General features: G+C 38.7%; 2 protein-coding genes across 5 annotated transcripts in view; both read left to right on the forward strand.

Moving 5' to 3' along the window:
* ocrl (OCRL inositol polyphosphate-5-phosphatase) overlaps positions 1-2052 on the forward strand; it is a 34170-nt gene extending 32118 nt beyond the window's left edge. For all 4 annotated transcript variants that reach the window (XM_038289527.1, XM_038289528.1, XM_038289529.1 and 1 more), the window contains one exon: positions 298-2052. In XM_038289527.1, coding sequence (XP_038145455.1) covers positions 298-422 — 125 coding nt within the window. In that variant the 3' untranslated portion in view covers positions 423-2052. The remainder of the gene's footprint in view (positions 1-297) is intronic.
* Positions 2053-4980: 2928 nt separating this feature from the next.
* On the forward strand, positions 4981-25781 carry vimr2 (vimentin-related 2). Its single transcript, XM_038289531.1, has 10 exons — positions 4981-5121; positions 5602-5746; positions 5835-5993; positions 6138-6257; positions 8180-8275; positions 12012-12140; positions 13237-13359; positions 20049-20159; positions 20261-20385; positions 25656-25781. The coding sequence occupies exons 1-10, from the start codon at positions 5015-5017 to the stop codon at positions 25696-25698; spliced, it is 1158 nt and encodes a 385-aa protein (XP_038145459.1). The 5' UTR covers positions 4981-5014; the 3' UTR covers positions 25699-25781.
* The last annotated feature ends 382 nt before the right edge of the window (positions 25782-26163 follow it).

The following is a 26163-nucleotide window of genomic DNA, read 5'->3' on the forward strand; positions in this document are numbered from 1 at the left end:
AAGTGAAAAGCGTGAATAAATGTGAATGAGGGGAAAGCTACCCAAGAAAAAAAAATCAATAGAATAAACACATGACTGAGTTTAAAGGATCAAATATGAACCAATAATGAAATGATTTATTCATAGGTGAGAATTAAATGAATTAATGAATCAGAGCTTGCAGGAATTTATGTAATCAAATGAGCATTGAGTATAAATAAAAATACATGAGAAAAATATTCACGCAAACAATAATTCATGTCATGCAATGAATAAATGTGAACCGACAGTCATGGTTTTTGGATCTTGTGTTTCTAGCTACCCTCTTTGCCAGCCTCCTCATCCGACCGCCGCCTAACGTGGCCAGCAGGCAGTCGAGTCAAGACCGACAGAAAGCCATCAACTTCATCCTTGGTTTCCTCATGTCTGGAGACGAGGACTAACAGGGGAGTCCACATGGCGGAGGGCTGGCTTTGGTGTTTATGCTCACCTCTGCTTCTTCAGTGCAATTATCCCAGACATGCTTTTTAATTCTGTCATCCGTCAGAGACCTGAGCGCTCTCGCTGCACCTTACCTTCCACCATCCTAGTTATTAGAGGCGTCAGGGACGTCCCAGATTTTTAGCAACTATCATGTCTTCTTTTCACACACGCTGATGCCCCGTTAAAAGATCTGGATGGATAGAGATGGACTGATGCTATGCACTTTGCATTCACTTAAGGAAGTATTCCCTCAGAAGAGACTGTTTTTTTTTTTTTGAAGGTGCTCATGCCAAAACCAGTGAGTGGAGTGAATATGGAAACACTGTGTGTGTGTGTGTATATATCTAGAAAGACTCACACTAAAGACAGGAATGCCACTTCCTGAAGTGGTAGAAGTTAAATACTGCTTTTGTAAGCATACTGATGTGTCATGTCTTTTGAAACGACTCATTTACTAAGAATGATTATGCTTAAGATGAGTAATGACAATCATATGTTGCGTTTTAGCTGAGGAGACAATAGAATTTATTGGCTAACATCTGTTGTATTTTAACTGTTATTTATATATTTGTTCCACAGAGTTTTGCACCATTTAAACTTTCTCTTTTTTTTGTCTAGTTTTATTTACTTGTGTGCCGGTATTACAGAAAGCATGAGGTTTTGCTTTGTTTTTCTGTAAGCACAGCTGTCCTCATTACCTTCAGTTCTGTATTTACAGAGGTTTATTACACTAAATTCTTGCCCTTTGAGGCTCCAGGCGTCTCACAAATGTGTAAATAGTGAAAGTTTTGTGTTTCATGAATGTCTGACAGTCTGGCGGTGAGATTCTGTGATGTTGTCTCTTGTGAGCCATGAGAGTGGTACTGTTTAGATCCATGTTTGTTTACATGTGTCCCCCCGCACGTCTAAAACTGTAGTCGTATTGAGTGTTTGCCGTGTGATGCTCTCCTTAGTGCTGCATAGTTTTCTTGGAGCACATCTACCAAGATTTAATGATTCATTGCTCTATATTTTTGTACTCTTGTCTCAGCTGTGCCACTGAGTTTTTTTTTTTTTTTTTTATCTTTTCCTTTTTCCGGTTTCCTGTCTTGCAAAACATTATAGAAATAAGGAAACTTTGCGCCCCCATGTTTTTTTTTTTTTAGCGTTTCCTTTCCAACGGTTTCTATCCGCTCAAGTCGGCTACAGTTTTCACAACCATCACCCTTCAATCGGTGTCTTGTGTAACTTTACTGAAACTAGAAAGACCCAGTAAGATGTTGCAGGAAAACTAAACATATGAAGCTACTTGGAGATGATGTGAACACACTAGGGTGAAAATGCTGACTTAAATTAGAAAAAAAAACTATTGTGACTTTTGCCAAATTATGGTTTGTGTTTGGGGAAAGACAAACTGTTTACCCTTTCTGTAGAAAGACGGTTTTCATCGCAAACAAAACATGATCAGATATCTCAAATTTCTAGATATAACTGATGTTAATCTCCTTTTTATTTCTTTTATTTCCTAGGTTTAAGGTACGTTTAACAGCTACTTAAATATTTTGGGTACTTTTTAATTTATTTAAAAGGAATAAAACTACATGAAAAGTTGTTATTGTCATGTATTTTCTTTTGACCTCAAGGAACTTAAAAAAATGATCATTCACTTTAACGTTGGCTCTTAAAACTTAGCATAATAGCCTTGTATTATACTACAGTCAAAATATCTTTAAAGAAGCCAGGACCATTTGAAAAATTCATTTATTTCCTGCATAATCTCATTGAAGAACTTAGTTTTTTTTGCCAGAACTGTGGATGCAGATTAAAACATTTTATTAGTTGATGGACAGCTTATAGCTGCAGTTTACATAACTATTATATAATTCCTAACAGGAAAAGTTATTTATGAATAACATTCACATTTGCAATGTGATCTTTACAAATGTGAAAGATTGTCCATTTATTTATGCATAATGTGTAAAGATCCATGAATTGATGAATGATTTATCTGTGTCATTGCTAAAGTGAGGGCAGGAATTTCTGTAACGTCTTTCAGAGATGTGTGGTTTTCTTCTAAACCTTTGTCGCTCAAGTTACCATTTTTGGTGTCTTGACATTAACAGCATTTATCAGCAAATAAGGCAAAATTGGGATGTAAAATGTTGTATATAGGAGCTGCAAGGTTCACCTCTGTATTAAGAGGTCCTCATGGACCGGTGCCGACATATCAGTGCTTCAGGCTGGGCCAAACCAGCCCCCCCAAGGAAAAACCCAACCACCAGGTGCAAGGCAACTAACCCCAGGCCTAGCTCCAGGGTGGGGTCTTGGCTCCACCATACCAGGCAAAATTATGTGCCTTGACTTTGTCATTGCAGGGGCTTTTTGAGCCACCCCTTGTCTTACCCATCACCCAGAGCCTGTTTGTGTGGGAGACCCTACCAGGAGTATTTAAGCCAATGAGAACATAGCCTCTGGGATCATCCAGGCACTGAAACACCTCAACCATATTGTGGTGGAGGTAGCAGTTCAAGAGAGGGTTTAGAGAGGGTTGGGCGTCGGGCAGAGGCTTCGATGACTTGATCCATAGATAAAAGTTTGCCTCTAGGGGGCTAGAAACCTGAGCTTGTGCAGGAGGTGCAGCAATTCTGACTAGAAATAGTCGGACTTGCCTCCCCACATAGCATGGGCTCTGGAACCCAGCGCATTGAGAGGCTGGACTCTCTTCTACTCTGCAGTGGCCAAGCAGGGAGAGACGGAGGGTGGGGCTGGGTCTGCTTGTCTCCCCCCAACTCCACCGTCTCATATTTGAGTTTACACCGGTGGATGAGAAGGTTGCATCCCTTCGCTTTCGGGAGGGAGGTCTCTGACTTGTTTCAGCCTACGGACCAAATGCCAGTTCATAGTACAAGTTCTTTTCAGTGTTCCTAGGGGTGACGCTTAGGGAGGAGCAGTGTGGTTTTCCTCCCGTCTGTGGAAATGTGCAGGCTACTTGAGGGTTCAAGAGAGTTTGCCCAACCAGTCCTCTGTCACCAGTCCTGTTCACAACCTTATGTACAGGATTTCTAGGCATAACCAAGGGCCAGAGGGTCTGGTGTGGGGACAAGTGGATCTCATTCTTGTTTTTTGCTGATGTGGTTCTGCTGGCTCCTTCTGGCCAAGATCTAAAGCAGGCACTGTGGCTTAGGCCATGCTTCTTGACTGCCTTGTATTATTCAGGATGGGGGAGATTTCCTGCCTCGAGTGGAGGAGTGAAGTATGTTGAGGTCCTGTTCATGAGTGTGAGGAGAATAGAGGGGGAGATCCATAGACGGATGAGTGTGGCTGCTGCTATAATGCTTTCCTCTACTCACCTATGGTCATGAAATCTGGATTATGACAGAAAGAACCTGGGAGAGACCCCGGATACAAGCGGCTGAAATGAGCTTCCTCTGCAGGGTTGATGGGCTCTCCCTTAGAGATGGGGTGAAGAGCAAAATATTTCACTGAGTTCCCTATGAACTGTATAAAAATTGAAGTGGGTCTAAAAGTATTGGTGATGCTAGAACTTGGTTTAGAAGCACTCTTATGTCCACCACCTTCTGAACAGCAGCCAGTCCAGCTTATGTTCAACTTATTTTCTTTTCTCATGCTCTTGTCTACTTTGCAAGCTATATAGCTCCTAACCAGCAAACTACAAAAAAAAACTACAAAAAAACGGGCGACTGATCACTTTCCAATCTCTAGTCATGTTCCCATCATGACAGCCACAAAGTTTTTCCTTTTTCCATTTTTCTTATCATCCACCTCTATATGCTTAGAGGTTATGAATGCAGGATGAACGATAACTGCTGTATTGCCTTTAGTTTCCAACAGTTAGGTTATTGCTCTGGTGTTTAAGTTTTTAAAGAGACAGATTATCAGGCAGGGGTAACTAGTTAAAATGCTCCTGTGAAGTCCTAACCAACACCAGCTGAAGCAACCTGCTGAACACATTACAGAATTATAATCCATATAGGCCCCTTAGGTCATTAGAAACCTGCTGACCCATTTTTTTTTTCTTAGACCAGAACTAAACAAAGAAATCATTGTTTAGGTTTATATTTCCATATCAGAGTAAAAGATCTGAGATCTGTTTAAAACTATTTACTTCTTTACCTCGCCACAGAATTTTTTTTACTACAGCTGTCCTATAAATATATACTTCATCAAATGATTCAAATCATGTCTTTGCCACTTACTAATGCTTAAGTTTTCAAATATATACTTATTTTCCCTTTATTTTTGTAATTCATAAAATTCTTCAGTCCTGATCAATTACATATGGTCAACTGAGATTGATGATTGATGAACAATAATATCATTCAAAGTAACTGATAGTTGCTACATTCATTACAGGAAGAGTGGGAAAAAAACTGGTTGATTAAGTGGTTTATTCCTCAGCTAGATGTGAAGTCCTCCCTGGGTGAGGTTCTTGCTATAATTAGTGAGCATCACCTAAACGCCACATTCATATCCCCTGTTATTATAAAACCAAGTCAAGAGCTGCTGACAATATTTGCCAGTTGCTGTTTGAATCTTGAACCGATCAGCAGCCATGGCTATGCTCAGAGTCTCTTCTTATCGCAAGCTGTTTGAGGACGACAGGTGGAGCCCAAATGGAGGAAGGCTGCAGCGTGCAGGACGGTACCGTGCCTCTACCAGGTCAGGGTGCAACACACAGAGATATATATTCTAAATATTACAGTCATTTAATGAGAATGGTCTGTCTGAACTTTTGAATTGACATTTGAATTGAGAAAGCTTCCTGGAGAGGTAGCAAAACGTCTTTAAATCTTGGAAACCAAGTCGAGTGGATAGTTTTTTAAACTTGTACAGAATGACTGTTACCTGGATGACTGAGAATCTTCATCAGCATATATGAATAAACTGAATTGAATTATAGGAATGTATTATACATTCCTATAATTATAATAATAATATCATATATAATGAAAGTAAACACATTTTGTTGTAATAATAAACTTTTACATTGGTATGCAAAGCTTTTTTGCATACCTTTGCAACAAAACCTTTTCTATCAACAAGGTAGGAAGTAAAGATTTTTCTTCTTTGATGCTTAACAGATGCAAAAACAAAAAAAATCTCCAATCCTTCAGCCTTTTTTGTTTGTTTTTCTTGCAGGAGTGAAGCTGTAGAGAAGTGTGGCTGTGATACAATAGACTTCATAGCAGCAAAAGCTCTGAACAGAGAAGGTCTGGACCGGTTTGCACAGGAGCGGACCACCATCGCTGCCCTTAATGACCGGCTGGTCAAACTAATTGAGTTGGTGTGGACAGACACTAACTTCAACAAGTCTACAGCCTTTTATTTTCTTTGCTTTCATGCCTTTTTATTTCTCTGTCCGCTCCTTTCAGGCCCGTTGTTTGGAGGAGGAGAATGACTCACTTGAATGCCAAATCACTGACCTGAAGGACAATCGTAATGGTCAACACATCTCCCCCAGCATCAGCTCCACTTTAGTGAAGCCTGAATACAGTTTGGAAGCAGCTGCAGAAAGACTCTGCAAGCAGAGGGTAGGAGAACATCTGGGTTTGTGTGCAACTGTGCATATATGATGAAACAAAAACATCTCCTACTCCATTGCTTCCATTAACAGTTTGTATACTGCTCAATAGAAATCAGAATACATTTTTGCTTTCACTGTCTTCTGAATGCAGGATGAGATCATTTGTGACACAGAGGAACTGAAAGAAGAACTTAAATCTCTACAAAAAGATTACGAAAAGGCTGCACATCAGCGGCTCCTTGTCCAACAGCGACAACAAGATGTTGCAGAGGTACGGTTCATCCACTGTTTAATCACCCCCCCCCCTTTATTATGAAAGTTTTTTTTTTCTCAGCTTTTGATTTACTGATGCAAATAAAATAAATAAAACTGATAACTTAAGTTATAAAATTAAAAGCTAAAATCCTAAGCTAAATACTTCCAAAGACATTTTGAAAACATAACACCTTCAACATTTATTACTGATACCATTAAAAAAAAATGTTAAAATCCTAATGATGCATTTGGCCCCTAGGGGGCAGTACTGTTAAAGGAATGAGTCTGTGAGTCAGATGGACTCTTGTTCAATCAACCTGTAGTTGTTGATCTGCAACATAACCAACAACTTTCCAACAATCCCACAAGAACCCACCCCCTCCTCACACACGCCTGCAGCTGGACCAGATGTAGGAGAGGCTTTCATTTCTCGCTTACAGATGTCATGCTTTTCATAATATGGTGGCCTAATGTCCCTGCTGGCTCAATTCTTTGGTTCTGAATTGGTTGCAGCTGCAGTGCGACAAGGTTTTAGTTGGGAAATTGGCAGGAAAATAGATGAAGAGCAGAGATGTGGAGGAGATAAGGGAATATTGCACATATTAACCCACTGCAAGCTCTTCTTCTCCCTACCAGAAAAGCAAATTTTCCAGACTACTTATCTTACACCTGTTAAATGCAATGACTTTCAAAGTTTCCAAATATGCACCTCAATTCTTAACATTTACAGCAGGTCCAAATAAACATTATGAGTGAATTGTCAGAGTAGGAAGATTTTGTTTTACATATAAACATTAAAAATATTGTTGTGAAGCAGAGCAGGGTGACTGTAACATATCCACAATGGGTATGATGATTTACACATAGAGTTTTCAGTTGTAGATTCAAGTTTTTTGTATGCATATTTGTCATAAAGCTCTATATATCAAAATAGAAATTTTCCATCTAATATATAGAGCACAGCTCCTGGGCCCTGATGATCAGAGCCTCAACCAAAGGGATCCAATTCAATGCTCTCCATTATAAAGAATCACAGTGCTTTTACGCAGTATAGACATATTTAAAGTTTATGACAGTGGCTGAAGGTCAATATTTAAATAGAAAAAGGCAATGCAGTATAGTGTCACAAAGCTGCGCCCCAAGGGGCTCTACTGCTCTAAAAACAGTCAATTTAAAAGGCCGCCGTTGAATTACTGGCATTATATTTTTAGTGCCACATTCATATTTTCATCTGATGCACCTTCATACTACATTTTGTTAAATGTTGTTAGTAATATTTCTATAAATGTGAATTTCTGACATTATTTCTTATTTTCTCCATCCTGGGACATGTACTCTAAATGTCAAGCAACAACCTCTGTCTATCCTTCTTTTGGCATCACTGTCCAATAGGGTTAATGCCCTGACAAGTAGAAATATTTTGCAAAAATACACAAGAGTTTTTATAGATACGAGTTTCTCACACAGGGACAACAGAAGCGTTTTAAACAGATTTACAGACACAGATGCTCAAACCTTAGTCTCTCAGGTATTTTTTTCACGTGAAAGAAGGTAGAGAATAACTATGGCTAAAGATTGTTTCCATATTCCATCTTCCTAGAGACGGTTCTTATTTATGCCACCAACTCTTGTATGGAAACAGAAATGCAGGCACTGTCTGCGCCTGCACCCAACACTGATTAATCATTAAAGGAAGCATGTGAGCTGAGAACCCCTGCTGGCAGATGTATTGGGCAACAGGGCTTTTGCGTCTAGCTGGTTTCTTTTTTATCTTTTTCCTCTGCAATGCAGTGTCGACATCTTTTGTTAGATACACATGTGATAGTGGTGCAAAAACACTATAGTATGTCAAGAAAACGCAGGTTTAGCATTTTAATAAACTATAGACTCAAACTTATCTCATTCTGTTTGTTTCTGCTTGCTTGATTGCCTCTGCAGGTGGTAGATGCTGTCACAGCAGAGTGCCTGGCGCTGAGGGAGCAAGTGGCAGTCTATGAGGAACAGCTGGCCAATATGGAGGCCCAGCATAAGACGGTGAGAGATCTTTCTGATAAAACGGTAACAGTTTATTGTTGTAAAAAAAAAAATATTTAAAATTGGTTTTGAACCCATCCATCCATCCATCCATCCATCCACCCATCTATCCATCCATCCATCCATCCTTCAGCTACAGCTCTTAGATGGCTCAGTAATTTTCCATATAACCTATTCAGAACCATCTTTTAGGAGAAGTGGTGTCTATTTTAAGTTTCCTCGTTGAGAACTGCAGTTTCCATTTGAGCTTAAAACGCTTAGAAACTTAAACTTTTATATATGTGTTGAGAACTAATTTACACTGTGAAGAGTTTCCTTTGGCTGTAGGGACAAAGACAATACTAATGTTTAAGTAACTTAAAATACACCAGTATCTACTGTTTACTTGTTCCTTTGAAAAACCTCTGAGGTGATCCTTCAAAATGAATGTTTGCAACCATGCCTCATCGCTGCACAGCCCTGCTTTTCTGCACCGTTCAGTTATCCTCCTCCTCACCAGAAGATGACAGACACAGCCCAGCTTCACAGCTGAAGCAGGAGAAACTCCATTGCTCTTTTTTTTTCTCCCCCTGGACCTACCTGCATGACTCACAATGTGGGAAATATGGCTAAAACCCAAATAAAAGAATAAAATTCTTCTTCTTATCGACCGTTAATGTGATGACCCCCATGTGTCCAATTTTAATTTGTTAAATCAGAAGCCATGTCATTTTTCAGCAGAATTTTTTTTTCCCTGTTGCATCTGGATAATTAATGTGCAACTGAATGCATTGAATACTGAAGCAATCAATGCAGAGGTTGAAGATGCTGCAGATGTTTTTCAGCTTCAAAAGGTAAGTGCTGACTTTAAGCCTTAAATTGTAAAAACCACCAGAAGGAATTAAAGAGCTGAAGTAATGTCCAGACATAAACATTTCAAACCATTGTAAAAAAAAAAAAAGGTTATGATTGGAAATAATATGTCATCTTTTTATTTTTTTAGTAATTTTTATTGGTAAATTGATCACATTTTTATAGTGGTGTTCTGGTCCTACTGACTTCACCAAGTGTTACTCCGAAACAGACAAACATGTAGGCAACTTCAGGTTGAGTGCCTTGCCCAGGGGCAAATCAGCATGTGACAGAGGGAAGCTGGAATCAAACCCACAATCTTCTGAATGCACGACTATTCTAACCAGTCATACACAGTTGCCTCTATCTATATAGGTAGAATAAGTCTTGTCACAGTTTTGCTATAAGGTAAACTCCTATTGGCCTGTAGGTGGTGCACTTCATCCGCTATTCTTTCATTCCTTAATAAAAATGGTTGCTGGCCATTTGACAGGTTTGCTTACCTCATTAGGAAACATTGGTAAATTACCTGTACTTATATAGTGTTTTTTTAAATCAGGAGACTTGACCAAGGCTTTTTACACTACATTCAGTCATTCAACCATTCATGCACACACATGGTGGCAAACTACATTGTAGCCACAGCTGCCTTGGGGCTCACTGATAGAAGCGAGGCTACCATACACAGGCACCACCAGGCCCTGTGACTATCATCAATCACTCGGCAATCTGGGTGAAGTGTCTTGCGCAAGGACAGATCTACGTTGAAAACTGGGGCCGGGGCTTGAACCGAAAACCCTTCAGTTGCAGGACAAGCTGCTTCATTCCTTCATAACTTCTTCATGTTGATTAGATATCAATACTTTAATAATTGATGCAAAAGGTAATGATTTCATGTTCAGCTTCTTTCATGGAAAACAAAAATAATTATGACCCACAGAGTTGCAGTTAAAGCTGCTCATCCGATTCAATGACTGTAGACATTGAAACCATCCAGAAGGAAAACGGCAACATCTGCATGGTTTCTTAAATTGGCACTAAAAATCAGAACCTCGATCAATGTTCACCCTTGTTTTGCTTTTTTTTAATTCTGCTTAGAACTGAGAAAGTTAATGCCAAAAGAATCCATTTCTCAGCATCATCACAGCCCTACTATCTGGCAACACCTAGGCTCTATTTCACTTGACTTCAACCTGCTATTCCTGTTTGTTTAGAATTCTTAGTGTTAATGTTACCATTGTAGTTAATATTTATACAATTTGGACCCGTCAACATTTAGAGTTATCCAGAATTTCCCCATTGTGGCACAATAAAGGGATCATTTTCAGTATAATAATACTTCTATGTATATTCTCTGTGCAGGTGATGAAGCAGACTGATGAAGTATTATCAATAGCTCTCTTTTGTCTTTTCTTTCTTTTCTTTTTTGATTTGTCCACATAACATGAATTATTCTCTACATAAACCATAATAAATCCATTTACATGTATATATCAAGCAGAGCACTATGGCAAAAGCGATAATGCTCCACTGAGAGTAAAATATGTTGGGCTCTTTCAGACATTAGGACAACTGTTCCTATTGCCTCATTTCCAGACACGACACACACACACACACGCACATAAAAAATAATACTTTTATTCTTCCCCACATTAGATGTTTATTGTATGTATTATTTTGTAAATGATTATGTTTTGATTAAAAAGTTGTAGCTTTGACCTTTAAATAATTAAAACAAGGTATGATTTTTGTTTTTGCTCCTGTAGTCATAATTATACATTCCTGTTAAGTGTATTATATCTACCGGTACTCAAATGTTAAAACAAATAATATTCATCTTTTGTAAAAATGACAAATGTCTATATCTATATTGTAGCCTATAGTATATTTGATCTATGGTCTATGTAATTTAGAACAGCAGGGTAACAATGGTGAAGCATGGGGCAAAGAGGGGTAGGATAAGTTAATGCTTACACCAACTCCTCATGTGAAACTGATTAATAAACAACACAATTTGATGGTATTGTGTTCTATTTATTGACCTTTGAATAGTCAATAAATAGAACTCCTTGAGAATTCCCTTTTTTTTTACTTACCGGTATCTTGTTTTTTTTTTATGTAGAATATTCTCTATTTCTCCAACATCAAATTTTTCATTTACATCTCCCTTCTATTAATACACATTATTAAAAGAGGCTACAGAAAGTCGTAATTCAGTATCAATACTTTATAATTGGTGCAAACGGTAACATTTATATGTCCGCTTCTATTATGGAAACTAAAAATAATTAAAAGAGTTGTAGTTAAAGCTGCTCTAAGGATTTCCCTTTCTGAAATATTTTATGTATGAAGCAGTTTATGAACATAGTTGTAAAAAATTCCACTGTTAATCCCAGGTTATTTTAAAAACATTGTGTTTTTTTTAACAGTTTAAGTTTAAGGCTTTAAGGACCTAAAAGCAGGAGGTTTGTTGTGGCTCTATGTGTTTGCAGGACATGTAGCGTTTAAATATTCTAGGGGTGCTGTGGAACCATGTTACAATTCTCAGAGAAACTATACAGAAATATGTTGGGTCTGTGGCTCCATACTGACAAAGTTGGCTTCTCTCCACATACCCTCACCTCTCTTTTGTCATGGCTCACGGTAAAATTGGTTTGCAGTTCATGGTACCTGTCATGCCCTCTTTAAACGAAGTTTAAATACTAAAATGTTCCCTTAGTGTAATTTTGAGTATCTTAGGATATCAAACCGTCAAAAAAATTACTAAGAGCAGATTTTCAGTATTGCCTTACAGTACATTTCCTTCTTGTGGCTAATAATGTATATAATATGTAATGTCTGAATGTAATTGCTGCTTTGTAGAGAATGATCAGTGTGTTTCTGTGTGTGTTGGATGTCTATGCAGGAAGTGCAGAGCCTGCTGCAGCCAGATGAAAGGACTCTGGCTGCAGCTGCGATTAGGTTTGGCAGCCCTGACATCACCAGAGCCTTGGATGTAAAGGAGTACCACTGCCAGCTGGCACAGAGCCTCCAGGTACAAAACATAAGTAACATAAGACACAAAACACACCATGTTTAAAATTCACTGTTCTCTGTCATTGGCTTTAAACCTAAAAATATTTCAAGCTAAAACTGTACTTTTTTTTTCTTTCCAAAGCCTGAAAATTATTTCTATACTAAGATCTGTACATTTCTGAACCTTTGATGATGAGTCTTGTTTAAGAAAAAAATGCTACAGCACAGATTATTATAAAACTGAAGGTTCTTCAGACAGCTGCTCCTCATCCCCTTGGCCGATCACCTCCTCTTCCTCCCCCCTCTGTAACGGCCTGCTCGGGTCTCCACATAAATCTCAGCTTTCACAAATCACGTCGCAACACCCCTACTTGTTTTCTTTACCTCTTAACACAACAGAGGAGGAAAACCTGAGAATCAGGACTGAAGTCCTGGACCTGGACAGAATGCCTTTGGTCCACCTCTGTATGTTCGGAGGTACTGCATCGGGGTCAGAATAGAACTCCGGTGGGTCTGACCCCATCTGGGGTGAGGATGTCTGCTGGTTCAGAGGTCAGGGCTGTAATCAGACTGCAGGCCGCCTTCCCAGGCTCCCTCTCTGCTTTAGAGTGTATGCTTTAAGAGGCATTAGAAAAGAATATCTGGCCCATTTATATTTGAATTATCTGTGTGTCTGAGTGGATGGGATTGTGTTCTGGTTTTTCTGCTTAAATCCCATCTATTTACTCTCTCCCTCCCACTCAGCGTCTTCCTCTGCCAGCTGGACAGCGTCCTGTCTGCGCCTGGCCTCGATTACGAGACACAATTGTCTTGATGTTAAAATGATTGCTGTTGGATTTAAACAGGAATGGTGATTGTTGGCTGTCTCCCATACACCTGTGCACTCGCCCCTCATGCTGCTTGTTTCAGCTGCATGCTTTCCTCCAAAGTAATTACAAATCAGGTGCATGAAGGGAGAGCTTTACCAATCCAACATTCTAAATAGTCTTTTTACTCCGTCTGTCAAACTGAACTTATTTGGCTCAAAGAGAGGCTCCTCTCGTCCGATCTCTCTGTTTTCCAACTTTGCAAACTTGTAGACAACTGCACTGTCTGCTAATCGTTTGTTTCTTCAGCTGGGGTTCAGAGCATCCTCCTCTGGTAAAGATGATGGACAGTCGCTGGAAGCGGGAGGAACAGATTGGCCAGTGGTCAAAGATACAACAGACATAACTGATGTGGATGAGATTAAGACTTTGGTGAGTGTGCTTCCTTCTCTTTTTAACTTCATTACAAATGAGAGTTATCAAAATAAAAATAAAACATGTAGCCATTCAAAGTGGTTTTGAAAGAGGCTGTGTCAGGCTTAAAAAAAATCATGTTTTTATGCAAGTCCTGGATGAATTTATGAACAAAAAATATTTGCTTTACAATAACAGAGAGTGAGTGTAATTAGGTTGGACTTATTAAAAGGAAAACGCTCCCAACCAACGAGTTACTGGTTAGACTCCAACAGGCTAAAGACCAGCTGATTTCGTGGAACATCTCTGTCAACAAAAGGTTCAAGCGTTCTGAGTTTACCTGTAGATTTTCTTGTGAAAACAAAGATTCATCTCTGCTCTCTTAATATGCAGGTTCCACATGCAGATGAAAACATTGGGAAATCCAGGATTTGTTTAAAAGCAAGGCACCCCTAAAATAACTAATTAACACGTTACCTGATACCAGGTTGGAGAGAGACAGATTTTTCCCATTTTCCCATTTTATGTTTAGCTCAAATGACAGACTTCTCCAGGTAGGACTATATTTTCTAAGAGCACTTAGAATCCTGTGTTTTAATGAAATCGAATTTCACCAACAGCTTCATGCTTCTTTGCATCAAAGCCTGAATATTTAGTAAGTAAAGTTTATTCATGAAAGGCTATTTGCAGATAAAGATCACAAAGTGCTGGATAAGACAATAAATGTGCCAATAAAAAAAAATTAATTTAATTACAGTTTAAAGGTTTTCACAGCGTTAGCCACACAGAAAGACAGGGGCAGAACATATCCAGTTGATATTTAATTATAAAGACACCTCCAGAACCAGTCTGAGGATAAGCATGTGCCTGGAGGTGGATTGGATGGAAGAGAGTTGCAGAAAAACTCACAAACACTGAGGCAAGACCTGCATGTAAAGATAATATAGAAAGGGTCCATCTGATAAAATCCAGCTTCCCATGATGCTCAGCCACAGTAGAGAGACGGTAACCGCAGCTGTTGTTTTGAATGTTTTTTAAATTGTTCAAAACACCGAACTGATCTCACATGAGTCAGTGGATCATTCCAGTATTTTAAGGCAGTATTACTTTTTTATCCTTGGTCTAGAAACTTTTAAACATATCCTGGAAGTTTTGTTACCATCCCACTTAGCTTCAGTAAGTTAATGAATAGTTGTGTTTTGAAGAACTAATTGGTAACAAAATGGACAACGTTTTACAATACATCTAGCATAAGGAGAGAAAGTGTATTTTTTAAAACATTTTTGTCACGATTAAGTCCTTACATTGGACCATAACCTTAATTGAAGGAAACCTGTTTTAAGATTTTAAACCTAAAATCTGAATCTAAAAACACTGTCACACCTTGAAAATTTAGACAGCGTATGCCTGACGTATGAATAAATCTGGCTAAAATGTTGCCATACGTTGGATGTGTTATGGGTACATTTTGTATAAGTTATGAGCACGCTGATGTATGCTGAAACACGCGGACACACGTCAGCATTGGCAAGCACGTTGAGAAATTTCGAAGATGCTCCAAATTTCCCGCCCTATGCCATGCTTTGGCCATAATTTACAGATAAGTTATCTGATTGTTGATGTACATTAAGTGTAAGTTGCTCATAAGTCGTGGCATCAATCTTATCCATAAACTATGAGAAACTTGTACATAACTTATGCGTAACTTATCAAGAACTTTTCTCCAACGTATATCAACGTATTTGACGTGTTCCAGGACCACCGCTGAATATGTTTCTTACTTACAGCTACTGTTTAATAGCATATTGGCAGCGTTTTTGGTATAAAAGGGGGCTCAGAGAAGAAAACTGTCAATTCTCCAGACTTCATCCCCATTGTAGAGGCAAGGATGCATTTTTTGTCTTGTCACTAGGGGTAGGGTGCATGTGTTAGAGGTATGTATAGATGTGGGTGGAGCTGAAAGTGGGTGTTGGGATGTGTCTTTAGCTAAATGATTATCTAATGAATATCACCTGGATCTGTCCAGGGTTGTGTTTGTTTGTTTGACACAGAGAGAGGCTAAGGCAGGGTGCCAATATTTTGATCGCAAGTTTAAAGCCAGTTAAGGCTGCAAGTCTATAGCACATTGCAACTCAGGAAAAGGGTATAATAAACCCTAACTGCAGTAAAGCTTTATGTGTCCTCCTTGGCTTCAACAAGTTGAACAGACCCCTGCTCTCTTCTCTGTGACTAATTTTTGGATGATAGTCACTTACAACCATCATAGGGTGAGCGAGAAGGTGAGTGTGAGGGATCCTCTCTGCGTTCACGCACCAACGGCCACAACCATCAAACTTCCTAGCAGACATGATGCTGAATCTGCTGCGACTGCAAACCTTCTTTCCTTCTTTTTATTTATTTTTATTTTTTTGGTGGGCAGTAAACAGCAGCTAGGTTAATACTTTAATGAAATAAATCTTTTTATGCAGGCCGGGCACCTCTGGACCCATTGCTGCCCCCCTCAGGACACAGGCTTATGCATCATGGGCAAACGCTGCCGTGCGTTATGCATAAGTTAGGCTATCTTTGGACATATGCTCTGGATTCTTTATTAATATGCTAAGTTCAGCCCATGCCAGCGTTTTAGGACCAATGACACTCTAGTAGACATCCTGGACTCTTAGATTTTCAATAGAATAATTTCAGTTTAAGTAATGTTTATGTTTGAGGTAATGATTTAACTGTTCTCTTGTAAAATAAGCTATTGGCTAATGGAAGATCTAATGACAAAAAGTCTCCTAGATTTTCAAGTCAGTTGAAGATTTCCAAGCATAGTTGACAAAAACACAAGATAAAAGAAACAAGTTTGCTGGTCAAAGGTAATGGAGGGTTTGGTCTAATAGCAACAAAGCCTTTTAGAGCTCAGACTTCTACCGTTGGTTTCCACTCACTCTAGAGAAATCAGAGAAGTTTAAAAAAGCATGTTTTTTACTTCAAGGTTGGTCATTTTTCAAGAGCTTTGGCAGTTTTATCACCAGGAAGTTGCTGATAAGACATATTTTGTAAGCTAACAGCCAGCACTGCTAGAAAGAAAACCTTAATATTTAACTCTTTTAAATTATCTTTTGTGTTACAACAAAATGGTCCAGATCATTTCATAATAAATAATGTGCTTCTTTAGCAACACAGAAACAGATCATGTTTAAAATCCACAACTGGCTTCATGTCATCCATCGACTAGAGAAGAATGGTTTCCAACCGCAGATGAAGGAGCAAAGAGAAGTGACAGGGGAGCAGCAGTGTGGGAGATCCTGCTGAGCAGTGTGTTTACTTTGAGGACGATTTCTGCAGGAGAGGTGAAGAGCCTGTCTGCAGCTCAGACAGGATTTATCTCCCTCAGTGGCCTCGGTTATTAAGCACAGGCTTTCAGATTGGCTTCAGAGTCATAAAAGTCTTAAAAGTTTATACACACACTGCCTCAAGACATATGTTCCAATTTGAAAAGTGGAAATAAATCTAAATCAAACATTATGTCCCACATTCTGAGAGAAAATATCCCCGAAAGAAAACCCTTTATAACATTACTGAAAGATAATGAGACTCAGGTGAAGTGAGCAGATGGGACTAGAAACCTCCTCCTTCGCAGTCTGCCTTGCTCTCTTTAACATCCATCAGCGGTCTCACCACAGCTGGCACCTGACCACATCTGTAACAAACATGGTGGTTTGGTTCTCATTACCGAAGCTGTGGCTCCACTTCCAGCTCTCTAAATAAACACAGAGCCTCTGAAACCACAGCACGGCCCCTCCGACATCATCTACTTCTCTCCAACACGAGCCCCGCTCAGGTCAGCGCCACCTGACGGATGGACAGCTCGGCTCGATCTGCTCTGTTTCCCCTCTCGCCTCTGATGGATTCTCAGGGTCTGGTTTCTCACTGAGACACAACATGACCAAACAAACACATTGCAGTGAAATCAGCCTTGACTCAGGGCTGTATATAATAGAACAGGCTGTGATGGCGTCCAATGCCACTACTTGCATATACATACATGACTCCACTCCACTTATCATGCCAAAGGGAAAGGAAGGAGAGAACTTATACTGGCTTGGAAGTCATCAGGATTGCAGGAGTGGGAAACAGGTTGTCTTCTGCTTGGAGGTTTCTCTGAAATGTGAGCCTGATCTCATCTAGGTACGACTGATAATTGTTGAACTTCTACGATTGCTGCAGTTACTCATGGCAGGACAACACCGATACTGACAATGAGGGAGGGATGCTCCTAAAAAAATTACCATACCTATTTCTGTTAGCTGCCTTTATTCGTGATTGCACAAACTGTGTTACAATAATATAGGTTACTCTGTTCAATGCTTTGCAAAAGCTTTTACTATGCACCCAGGAACCAGACCTATTGTTTAAAGCTTCAAGTTCTCAGACTCTCTTGTCTGTTAACTCACTTTACCAAATATAGCTATGTTCTGTCCAGAGTTTTGCCACCTGGGAGAAAATCGTCAAATTAAAGGAGTCATAGCCTGCTATCTGACAAAAACAATCTGTCTGAATTGTCTTTAAATTCATTTTTAATAATGTTTAGAAGAAAAAAAGGTTACATAGGGATCATTAGGACTCCTTTTAATGCTTTTTCTTGAGGGTACGCACTTGAATTTGACTTGTGTGTTTGCAAGTTTAAGTGGATGAAATGTTAGAAACATAAGCAGTTTGCCATGGTTCGTTTACCATTGTTTCCCGCTCTCCTACCTAACTGGTCAAAAAGCTGTACAAGCAGCAACACTTACTAAAGATGAATAATGAACAACGTTAATCAAGAAAGATGACCAAAATCACATTTTGTGGAGAGTAGTCCATGTGGCCTTTCCTGGTTTGAACAAGGAGCCTATGTATATAAAATATGCCACCTTCACACTCAGGGTTGTCAGGTAGAAATTATTGGTATTGGTAACACCAATACACAAATTGTAACACTAAAAAGGCAGAAAAGGGATCTGAAAATCAAAGATCCAGAAGATATTAAAACCTATCAAGACAAAACCCTTTTTCTCATAATGGGTTATTTTGTTAAGCCAAAGAAATATTGGTGTATTCTCAGCAACAATAATTGCTCACTCTTCAAAAAGATGAGCATGCAAACTCCATGTAAAAAGATCCTGGGCTGGGAATTGTACCGGAACCTTCTTTCTGCAAGGCAGCAGTGCTACCCACTACGACACTGAGCAGCCCCAGAAAAACATGGTTTGACAGGTAGACTGACGCCTCAGTAGTCCAGAGCCGATGCATCTAAAAGTCTGTCGCCTAGTTTCCCTGATTGTTATTAAGGTCGGAACTTCCCGCACTGTTTGCAAGATCTGTTGTCAATGACGTTCACATTAAATGGGTCCAATCTAGCAAACAATCGACCAGCATCCTGCTCAACTCAGACACCAAAGGCAACTCCATGCAAGTAAAAAAAAGTAAAAAAACAAGCATGTGTCAAGTACAAGCACGAGACACAAGAATGAGCAGAAGAGTGCTGCAGTTCTGTGTTTTGGTCACAGGTGGCAGTATCATTAAAAAGCTTTGTACTGCTTCTTAAAGTCTGCTTATCAGTAACAGTTGAAACGATCTTTCTATCAGACTATTTTAACACTTTGAGGTTATATTTATTTTACAACCATGTTGTTCTGTATTCTCTTGTTATCTTTCATTGTGTGGATGACAGTGAAATCTTTCTTGCTATGCAAAACAGGGCAGTTTTTAAAACAGCCTGAACAAAAGTAGGTCTTTCTCTTAATATTTCCTTCTGCTTCTCTTCTAAATTTTACAATTTTACCTTCCAAGTCCAAATTAGTCCACAAAGACTAGTTGTCCCATTAACAGATTCCTTTCAGGTTGTTTTAAATAGTGCCTTAAAAAGTGGAGTGTTATTAATGGAGATGTAGCACTCCTTTAAATTATTAGCTGGGAAATATTCATCTGAAAATATATTTAAAAAACAAAAATAATGAACTATATATTAAATTCACTTTAAAGAAAGCTGTTTCTAATTAAAATATGTAACATTAGAATGTACTTCAGCTCTTATATAAAGTATTATAATAGGTTTCCAGTGGTGGTTTTTAACTAACCGACCCCTTGTAACTCATTACTGTAGTTTTATGATTTGCAAATTGATCCCTCCTCTTTCTTGTTTGCAGCCTCCATTGACATTAAAGTTTTACAGTTATGCTGACCATCGCAATTCATCCAATTATTGCGGAAATATTTCAACCACAAATGTGAACTTTGTGGTAGCGCTGTACGAATGATCAGGGGGATTGCCAAAATCAGTGAGAGTCCTCATCTGGAAACAATGAATGTCTGCATGAATTTTGATGGCAATCCATTAGGTATACATCCAGATATTTCCATCTGGATCACATTGGTGACGCATTGTACTGACATGGTTGAAGGCCTTGTTAAACAGCTCTAATAGGGCTAAATCAGAGCTACACGACAAGAAACTTTGGGATTTGTGGTCATCAAGTGGTCAAAAATATAACTTTGTACTAAATGGAAGGATTTATAAACACCCAATACATTTAAAGAAAATTACATTTAAGGAGGTTAAATATGTATAAGCTAAAGGTTTTATTATTTCATTATTAAAAGTCCACCTAGTGTATGCTTAAGGTCTGAACATAAAGTTAGTCTGCTTAAATAAACAGCTGGTGCTGCATATATTTCTGCAGATTTCAGAGCTAAAGAAGGAGCTAGATGATCTTGAGAAGAGAAAGGAGGACCTGCTGGATGAAGTTGAGGTGAAGAAGGCAACTTACACAGAAGAGACGGCAGAGTTAGAGGTATATGAGAGAGAGGATTGATGCAGTCTTTATCAGTTTGTATGGATTTTCTGTTATCTTTGTTTTTTTCTATTATACACTAATCTTTGCCCATATTTCAGTTTGCTATAACAGAAATGAAGCAGCAGGAGGCTGACTTAAAATCCCAGATAAAAGAGCAGTGTGAGGAATACAAGGAGCTGCTCACTGAGAAAATGGCAAGAGACATGGAGATCGCAGCCTACAGGTATGAAAATCAGATGTCCACTGCTGTGGGCAGAGAATTAAACCAGAGCTAAAAATATTTATGTGGGCAGCAAGCACTTTATTATTGAGAATTAACAGTAGTAATAAACTTTTAGACAACTTTCAATTAAATAAAAAATCTTTTTATAAAAGTATCAGCAGTTATCTCTATAAAGCTAAATATATGGTTTATTCTTTTTGTTATAACTCTAAAAACTGGGAAGCCTCAACCATCAGTGTGTTTGGATGTTTCTTCATCCACTCGTGGACTTTGAGAGAGTAAATCTGCAGCGCTAATAAAAGATGACTAGGGGGGCTCTTAAAAGAATTTATTTTCAAGCTGAACAGGTTTACAAATAAACCAGCTATAACTTCTGCTGTTTGATGTTCGCGTTGACATGTTCATTTAAAACAACTGCAATGTTGAGCTCAGAAGAGTACAGAGGTGCGAAAAGATAACCCCACCCATCGGTTTAACCATTTCTCTCATCCAGTATTCAAAGCCTCTAAGAGCAGATGTGACTGAGCCCATCTGATGTTTTGGAGCATTTTAATCCACAGTTTAGGAGCTACAACCAATTATGTTTCATCAGATTTGGGACTGCCAAAAAACAAGTCTTTATTGGATATCAGGTACCAGGAGGGCCCATAAGGCTTTAGGACTTCAGACACACAATAAGGAGCCTGTTCTAATAGTGCCTTATAAGTCAGCAATAAAACTTAAAATGAAATAAAATCAAAAGGGAGTTCATTAAAAAATTTGTATTTTGGAAACATGTTCCCACCTTTTAGTACAGATCAGAAACCAAGCTGCATCATACTAGATCAACTCCAGTCATGCAAAGACAGCCTGACTAACACTGCACTGCTGTAAATAAGCATAAGGTTAAACTGATCAAAGATTTTAAAAGAGAAAAATGGTTTCAGCTTGGATAAAAGTCCCATTTAGTAAAAGCACTGCTTTAAGGCTAAAACCTGATCAAAAGAAATGTAAGGTGCATTCTAAAAAAAGTTTACAGCAGGAGTCTGCAATCTTTAAAATCTATAGTGCCATTTCTAACCTGAATGCAGCTAAAAAAAAGAGCTGCAGATATACATGATGTTTTGATTAAAATAATGTGTTTCCAACTAGAACGTTATTCTCTGCCTGAGACCTACAAGTTTATTTTGGGTAATGATTTTCTGGATGTTTTTCTGTGGAAAATTATGTCAAATAAAACACATAGATTGCAAGCTAATGATGAAAAATAGACCTTTAAACACAATATTGGTTCTTTTTATTGTCATCCTGTTGTGAAAAATAAATTTTCATTTTGTTTGAAAAACTACTTGAGCTTCTAAAACTGCCATTTGCTATTTTACTGTACTCAAAACCAACACTTGATATGAACAAATGATATAACACTTATCATTTTAGCCATGATTAAGAGCCATTGCAGGAGGACCAAATAGCCGCAAGTTGCAGACCGCTGGTCTAAAGGATACCCCAAGATGAAAAGCACTTTGATTATTTGTTGGAAAAACACAATCACTTTAGTTTTCTTCTGGTTAGGTTGTAGAAGCCTTAAAGGAGAAGTTCGGTTTTTTACACTTTAAGCCCATTTTCTGTAGTGTCCAGGATGAAATCGAATGATCGACACCAAAAGTTTGACGATTGGTCCTGTCTCTGCTTTTTGGCTCATTTAGAATCACCCCCTGGCTGCTTTAGAATGGCTAGCATAGAGCATGTCCGATAATGTCCTTAAAACAACCTTAAACGTTCTTTTTTTAAAATATGCTACTCACCGTGTCGTCAGCGCTGTTCAATGACGTTCCAAAAAAAGTTTCGTAAAGAAAAAACGTTCCTGTAGTGTTTTATTTAGCATTTTGTAAATCCCATTGAGTTCTGTAGGAATAGTCAATATTCCCCTGCCACCGGAAACGGGGCCTGTTTACACAGTTGTAGTCTTTTCGCTTCACTCTGTGTACTCCGACGTCGAGGTGCTAACGTCTCTGTTAAACACTTTAAAAAACTCTGAAAATGGAATACGAAAGGTGGATTCTTGATTCTCGACGTCGGAGTACACAGAGTGAAGCGAAAAGACTACAACTGTGTAAACAGGCTCCATTTCCGTTTCCGGTGGCAGCGGAATATTGACTATTCCTACAGAACTCAATGGGATTTACAAAATGCTAAATAAAACACTACAGGAACGTTTTTTCTTCACGAAACTTTTTTTGGAACGTCATTGAACAGCGCTGACGACACGGTGAGTAGCATATTTAAAAAAAAGAACGTTTAAGGTTGTTTTAAGGACATTATCGGACATGCTCTATGCTAGCCATTCTAAAGCAGCCAGGGGGTGATTCTAAATGAGCCAAAAAGCAGAGACAGGACCAATCGTCAAACTTTTGGTGTCGATCATTCGATTTCATCCTGGACACTACAGAAAATGGGCTTAAAGTGTAAAAAACCGAACTTCTCCTTTAATATCTATAGCAAAATTTTTGAATCAAATTATTTGAAATACTTAAATAATTACTTAAAATAATTTAAATAATAACTGAAAATATTTAATGCACACTGTAAATAAATGTAAATAGATCGACTAGTATCAGTTTTTTTCTGATTGATTGTGAGCAAAAGTTCAATTTCCCTTCTCAGATCAATCAGCTTTCTTGTCTTAGCAGAACATTGCAAAAGTCTGATACATACTGATTCTAAATTATAAATGCATAAACTCTCCCTCAACTCTCAGAATGAAGCTGTGGACCAACATTTCTAGAACACAGTAATATTTTATCGCACTCATTGTGTCGTTGCCACAAGGGTTTATAGAGAGACTTCAGAAGATTCTGGGAACGTGAGCTTTGTTGTTAGTATGACTGTCAGTCAAGATGAAGGCATAGTAGATATTTTATTTAAAGAAAAAACACTGCACAAAGTGATTGCACTGATAAGTTTGTCAACTTCTTAAATGTTCTCATCAAGTCTGCTTGCAGTTATAACCCAGAGTTTTTAGCTGTATCTGACATTTTTTGAAAATATGTCTCTCCATGGCAGAAGGTCAGATGAACCAGATGGTGCACCACCGTGTTTGCCTTTAGGAAGTGTCTATTGGTGGGTTTAAAGGACAGAGCATGGTGGTCCTGGGATGTTTATGTTAGATTTGGATCTACTGGATTCCCATTTTGACTTCTTTTTGTTCAAATATTAACTGATATCTAGTCCTTAATCAGAGCAAAAATGTGCATTCATTGTGCCTTGCAAAGGAATTCCCACCCTGCGAACATTTACACATTTTCCCGCATTGTAATAACAAACATTGTATTTTTAGGGTATAAATAGTTAAATGGAAATGATTGTTTTATTGCTAAACACTTTGATCAAAGTCTCAGAAGCAGAAAAACCTAGTAGTCACAAACTATCCTGCGGGATTGTAACAAGTTTGACTTTAGTTTAAAAAAAGCAACAGAAGCTGGGAGAAGCAGACTGGTTCAAACTGTGTTCAACGTGTAAAGACTTGATCAAACCATTAGGTAAAAAAGACCAAAAACAGAACTATAGACACTCCAACGAGGACTCAGCTGTCAGCAGAACTGCAGTTTTTTTTTGTCAGCTAGTAAATGTTAGGACATGTTTTATACATTGGTTTCCAGTAGCCATGTGGATTTTGACCTTGTTGTTTGGATGTTTTCATCCAAACCACTAATGAGATGTGGATCAGGTGATATAAAAAAAGATGGCTGCCCTCCTTTTACTAGCAGCCATTTGCTTTCAGCTTTTCTGTGCCACTTAAACTAAATGTTTCTCTACAGCATCAAGCTGCCACCCGCATGTTTCATTGTGTAAATGTTGTGATCATGTTGTTATTTTGATTTGATTCAGGAATCATCTGATTATAGCTCAATCTTCTCCATGTTTCTAGCATCTTCATGGTTTTTGTGCAATTGTAAATTTGACTTTTCTTTTACCAGCATTTAATTATTAACTCTTTTATTAAAAACAACATTTGTAGAGCCTGAAAACTCAGAGCTGAAGCTTGCGGTTACAACATACCGTAGATTTGAACGGGCATCACATCAAAATGTTTCTGTAGATCAATACATTCATTTTATTAGATCTTCATTCATACAGTAAGAAGCAAAACATATAAGACTTTTTCTCTGTTCCCTATACTCCTGCAAAAACCCCAGCAGGGAAAAATGTGCAGGTTATTTCATGGTCTATCTCACATAGTTTCAGCTGGAAATCCGCAGTTTTCTTTTAAAGATGTTCCTGAAGGCAGGGTTGACATCCGTGTCCGCCTGGGTCACCAGGAAACAGCTCGTGGATGTGATGCAGCTTCCTGCATATGACCTTGGAGCTTTCTTGTCATTTCCCTCGGTTCACTGAGGTGGTTCACCCATCTGCCATCCTGCTATGTGAAGTGACGCACTTCTGCCATTCCATCTCACTGCCACAGACGTCCTCTGCTGCCTGTTTCGCCGCCTCTGACCCACAGGGGGCCCCGTTTCAAACCAGAGCAGAGAGACACATGAGAATAAGCTTTAAAAGACCTTTTACTGTCTGCTCCTCCGTCTAATGTCAGCTCACCCCCTTTAGACACATTTTCTAATTCACCACAGTTTTAGCTTCCTCAAACCCAGTAACAAAAAGCTTCAGAGGCCTCCCACCCAAATATGCTCCAGCATATTACTGGGTGGCTTATGGCCCGTGAAAGCATTTCAGATCAGTTCTGACAGATGTTCTGTGCATAACTTTGCTGCAAATGTGAGCAACATGATGGTGTAACTCATTCTGCAGTTGTTGTTCTTTTGCTGCGTGACACAGCCATCCTTCCTGATTTATGCGACGCTCCTCTTTCAGAGCACAGGTTTACATTTCAGAACCTAATGATAAAACATCTGGGTTTACTTGTCAATCAGTTTTTAACCCCGTCTAAAATGGTACACAAATACAACCTATGGTGTTTGTGTGTGTGTATATATATATATATATATATATATATGGGTATATATATATATATATATATATGGGTATATATAGGGTGTCATGTATATAATATATATATATTTACATGACACCCAAAATGTTCTTGCATATGGTTTATAAGTGTGCCACTTCTTACCAAAGATTTAAAAAACTATTTTCTGTTTTCATACTGAAAAAAAAATTTTGTTTTCTGCTCAAACAAACCTCTGATTTGACTCATTTTTTAAGATCTGCACCCACGGTCTGTAAGTAAGCCACTTTATTTACAGGAACTGTTTTGTTTTGCTGCTATTCAGGAGTCTGATGGAGGAAGAGGAGGGGAGACTGTGCAGCCTGTGACTTGGAATGATCCAATGGATTATTTGGTGGATTCTCCCCTGACATGCATTTAAAAACAGACCCCAAAACATGAAATACAGACCGAAAAAGAGCACTTTGATGAAGCTTATGACACCAACGTTCCAGTTTTAGCTGCTGTATGCTTATCGTGACAGATTAATGCTGTCTGGAGGCCTGAGCCATGCCGCTGATAACAGGTCACATGTAGATGACCTGGAGACTCCCAGGAAAGATGGAGCTGTCTAAAACTTGTGGGAGGCTCAGACATTCAATGTCTGGCACTGATATTTCCCTAAGTGGTTTTTATCTTCTCCAGCTCGCTGATTCATAAAAGTTTTGTCCCCTCTTTGTAAAACAAGATCCCCTCCTGAATGCAGAATCGCACCAAGCTCGGCTTTACAGGGCCTCTGATCCCACCTCGTCCGTCACTCCAACTCCGACTGATTACCACCTCTTAACCTTTGT

Source organism: Cyprinodon tularosa, unplaced genomic scaffold (genome assembly GCF_016077235.1).
Source record: "Cyprinodon tularosa strain WSP-4 unplaced genomic scaffold, ASM1607723v1 ctg27, whole genome shotgun sequence".
NCBI lineage: Eukaryota > Metazoa > Chordata > Actinopteri > Cyprinodontiformes > Cyprinodontidae > Cyprinodon > Cyprinodon tularosa.

Bases quoted from the DNA above. Each gene is read 5' to 3' on its own strand.
- vimr2 (XM_038289531.1), top strand. From the start codon at position 5,015: ATGGCTATGCTCAGAGTCTCTTCTTATCGCAAGCTGTTTGAGGACGAC. The intron at 6,258-8,179 runs GTACGGTTCATC...TTGCCTCTGCAG, and splicing joins GACAACAAGATGTTGCAGAG to GTGGTAGATGCTGTCACAGC. The intron at 13,360-20,048 runs GTGAGTGTGCTT...ATATTTCTGCAG, and splicing joins TGGATGAGATTAAGACTTTG to ATTTCAGAGCTAAAGAAGGA.